General features: G+C 34.3%; 1 protein-coding gene across 1 annotated transcript in view; it reads right to left on the bottom strand.

The window, feature by feature from the left end:
* Positions 1 to 4,248, bottom strand: part of LOC106868936 (paired box protein Pax-5) — a 261,351-nt gene that overhangs the window by 2,333 nt on the left and 254,770 nt on the right. The window contains exon 10 of the mRNA XM_052968470.1: positions 1,433 to 1,519. Within this exon, the coding sequence (XP_052824430.1) occupies positions 1,433 to 1,519 (87 nt within the window). The remainder of the gene's footprint in view (positions 1 to 1,432; positions 1,520 to 4,248) is intronic.

Genomic DNA, 4,248 nt, shown 5'->3' on the forward strand with positions numbered 1-4,248 from the left:
TACATACATATATATTTAAATATATACATATATATATATATACATACACGTATATATACATATACATATATATATATATATATGTATATATGTTACACAAACACGCGTGTTTGTGTTTGTGTAACTAGTGGCTTATATAAAACTCTTTTGTAACATAAGAATTCAAAGATTGCTAATCATCACTTTTTGACGTCACAGTTGGTGGCCTTTTAAAAGATGTTATCGAAGCATTTGCATGAGCAGGATTCTCTTGTGAAGATTTACTATCCAGTTCTTTCTTATCTTCCTGAGAGTAAAGAGCCATGTCTTCTTACAGCGAATCGTTGTTTCAGCTACTTGTGCCGTTTTTCCTCACTGAACTTGCTATTTGTGTATGTAATCAATTTTAAGATGATGTGACTGTTTAACTGGAAAATAACTATTGCGGACACCTGAATAGCTTATTTTACTTCAATACTGTTTTTATGTTTTTTGGGGAGTTGCAGAACATGGGGACTAGCACTCTGTCGCTCGCGACGGATAAGTTTCCAAATGATCTGATTAACGGAACAGCCTGCTCGTGAAATTATCGGGCAAGTGGTTGAGCACTCCGCAAACATGCATACGCTTAACGCAGTTCTCAGTGAGATTCAGCGTGACACGGAGACACTACTCGCTTTTGCTAGCTGAGAAGTCTGGAGCAACCTGAAATAAATTGTCTTACTGAAGGATACAATGCGCCACCAGGAATCAAAGTCACGATTTTATGACCGTAACTTCCAAACCACGTGCCTTCAACATATTAACAATGCAGAAAATAAGGTTGTTGTGAGACATACAATAATGTCAAGCATAAAAGGACAAGAGATAATTCTTTTAACAAGCTGAGACCAGATTCAGTTTTCGGCTGAAGCCGTTTCATCAATATCAGCAGCAGTATCTTTTTAACATTCAGTTTCCTAGGCTTGCGTGAATCATATGGAGTTCGTTGAGGTAGATTTTCTACATTAACTGTCTTTACACTCTCACAGTATTATTTTCTTATGGTTGGACATGTTCTCATGTAAAATACAGCACTAACTGTGAAACAGGAACTCTTGTTTACATTTTTCGTATGATGTTAAGACAAGGAGAAACATACACGCGTACATACCTACATGATATGCGCGCACATGATCTCTCTTAGTTTTGTTCACCAAATCGCATCATAAAGCTTTTATTGACCTGAGTATATTCTAGAAGACTCATGCCCAACGTACCGCTTCTCTTTAATGAATTGTTATTGTTTTGAGAAAAGTATGATCATTCCAACTGCCAATTCCTTATTCTGTTAGCATTGAGATTTTACACCCGGCAAAAAAAGAAGAATGTTATTTCTGTTGTTGTGCTAACAAAATTGGGTGTGGGCGGAAGTTTTACGTAATAAAAACAAAGTGAAATAAAAGATACTTACTATTAATAGGATATCTGACCCATGGTTCGCTATACGAGTAGGAGCCGTACGCTGGGGCAGCACCGTAATTATTGGCATAGTCATTTGCTGAAGAAATAAAATCGAAAAAGAACGTTAGAATTTCAATTCATGAGTTGTATCTAATTTGCAGTAATTCAAGAAAATATTTAATTCATGAATTTAGTTATAGAATTAGCTATTAAAAAGAAACAACGGCATCAAATACAAATAAATAATACATTATTTCATTAATAACATGCAGGTTTTTTTTTTTTTTTTGCTTTTTAAGTCAACTATTTTAGATTTGTCTTTCAACCAAGGCTTTTCTGGTGAATACTAGACAGATAAATGATCAATCAAACTGCAAGAAATAGCAGTCTGAATGATCACATATCTAGTTGAGAAACACCCTACCCTCTTTAAAATGTTCAATGGACAACATTAGTCTTTGATGTATAAAGAGGACAAATCATCAATGCTGTAACATATTTAGTCATAGATTTCCTCAATCAGGACTGACCAGAATACAAACAACTAAGAAAGAGAGAGAAAAAATATGAATAAATTACTTTTAAAACTCCGACCATGTATTTTACACATAAGATAGACACTATATACATCTGTGGTGTATTGTGGTTTGTTTGTGTGTGTGTCTTTCTGTTTTCAAGTCGAAAGGCTATGATCAAGGAATTTGGCTATTATTCTTAGCAGGTTGACCTGGTCAAGCTTCTTTTGTTCACTCATGATTATAGTAAAATCAAAAAATTTGTATGTGTGAGTGAACCAAACAGCTGGGTATTTGTTTAAAGGATACTAGAGAATCGAATGATGAAGGAATTGGAATACTCAAAGGAGAGAGACCCAACTTGACTGAAAGATATTTACACTGGAAATATATCAATTCTACGACTTCTTCATATTACATTGATAACAAGTGTTAATCATTTTGAAGCTCAAATAAGGCAAACAATTTGGTGGAAATGAATTTGGCGGTATAATCAACGTGAGTTCTTGACTGGCTCATATTTTACTACACATGTGCTTTACAAATTTTGCCAACCATGATAATTACAAGCGGAACCCATGATAATTCCAGCTATTATGAATTTTGAAAATCCTGTCATGATTCATAAATATATGTCTTCGATTTTTTCCATCGTTAAGGCCATTTAAAACTTAACACTCCAACATATGTCAAATGTTTAAGAAACAAACAGAAAAATGTTTTAGAATTTGCCAAAAGGGTACACGTTTTGAGAAAGTGTACTGATTCCAATATTTGACACTTACTTATTTTGCCAACACTAGGTGGATAGAAAATAAAAAAATTAACCCCTACGGCATTTGAAATCATTGTGTAACAGGTTTTGTGTATGCTTTATCGATTTTGACATTTATAATTTATGTAAAAATAAGAATGATTATTTTTTTAAAGAAACACAACGCTAGAAATTTGTGCGGGTAGGGGTCTACTGATTATGTCGACTCTAGTACTTGGCTAGTTAATTTACTTTATCAACATCACAAAAATTAATAGCAATGTTGATTAAAACTGTTACGTCGACGCCCCAAGCGAAGAAGTAGGATCTCCCAAGACATATAAATAGAGGTAGTCTGACCGTGATAGGAGTGTTGAGTAGCAGTCGTGTAGCGGTTGAGTAGCGATCATCCGAAGGTGCTAGATAGCTTGAGACATAACAAAAACTTAGATGATAAAGCGCTGCAAGAAATATCACTAAAATTTTATCTATTTTTAATAAATCAGTTAATCCAAGGAATAATCTTTTTTATTATAAGCACAAGTCCTGAGCCGCTAGTCGATTATATTGACTCTGCCAGCTCGCAGCTTTAATAATGATGATGATGATGATGATGATGATGATGATGATGATGGTGATGATGGTGATGATGATGATGATGATGAAGAGGAGGAGGAGGAGGATATCTGTCTATAATCAGTGATAATAATGTCTTTTCATAGCTCTTTATTTGGAAACGTTTGAAATTGATCAGAATTGTTTGTTGTAATGTAGTTTAAATGTCTCATTTGTTCAGAGACGTGTAATATAAGCTTATTAATCTGTTTGCAGAAAAAATTCCATGCGCAATGCTGTCAGACATCATGCAAATAAAGCAGTTGGATGAAAGTGGCCCTAGAGACAAATCTTTCCATTCTACTCCTATCAAATCAAAAAATCTGAAGTTTTCCTAAACTGCGTGACCAATTGCTGCTCTGAACTGAACGGCGCAATTCTCAAGAGAATTGGTGACCGTCGTATAAAGCATTAGCCAAAACGTTTTGATGGGATTGTCGTCGAACATATGCTATATGCTCGGACAAAATGCGAGCTGACATGACATATTTATCTGATGACACTAGAACGACACATCATTATATCAGACAATAGGAAGATGTTTAGTAAATTATATTTCAATCAGAAAATGATATATGAATTAGAGGATATCAAAAATTAATGTTGTCATAGTTCAGAGATCGATTAACTTGACAGAAACTTGGGGAGACCAGATAAATGATTTGACACCAGTTCTGCTCCGTGATATTAGACATCGTTGATAGCAGATAAAGCCCTTAGTTATTTTTCGATAATACTTTCTTGCTTTTCGTTTGTTCGTTTCTTCTTATGACAAAAGAGAAAAAGACAGATCAGAAAACTTTGACACTGAAAATAGTGAATGCTGAAGTCGACTGAATGAGAGCCAAAGTAGAACTGTAATATTCTTTTCTGCCACAATATAATAATTGGTGTAACTTGAGATGATCTAAGACTTAGTAGGTTTAAAGCTATATATATATA

The sequence above is a fragment of the Octopus bimaculoides genome, chromosome 6, assembly GCF_001194135.2.
Source record: "Octopus bimaculoides isolate UCB-OBI-ISO-001 chromosome 6, ASM119413v2, whole genome shotgun sequence".
Classification (NCBI taxonomy): Eukaryota; Metazoa; Mollusca; class Cephalopoda; order Octopoda; family Octopodidae; genus Octopus; species Octopus bimaculoides.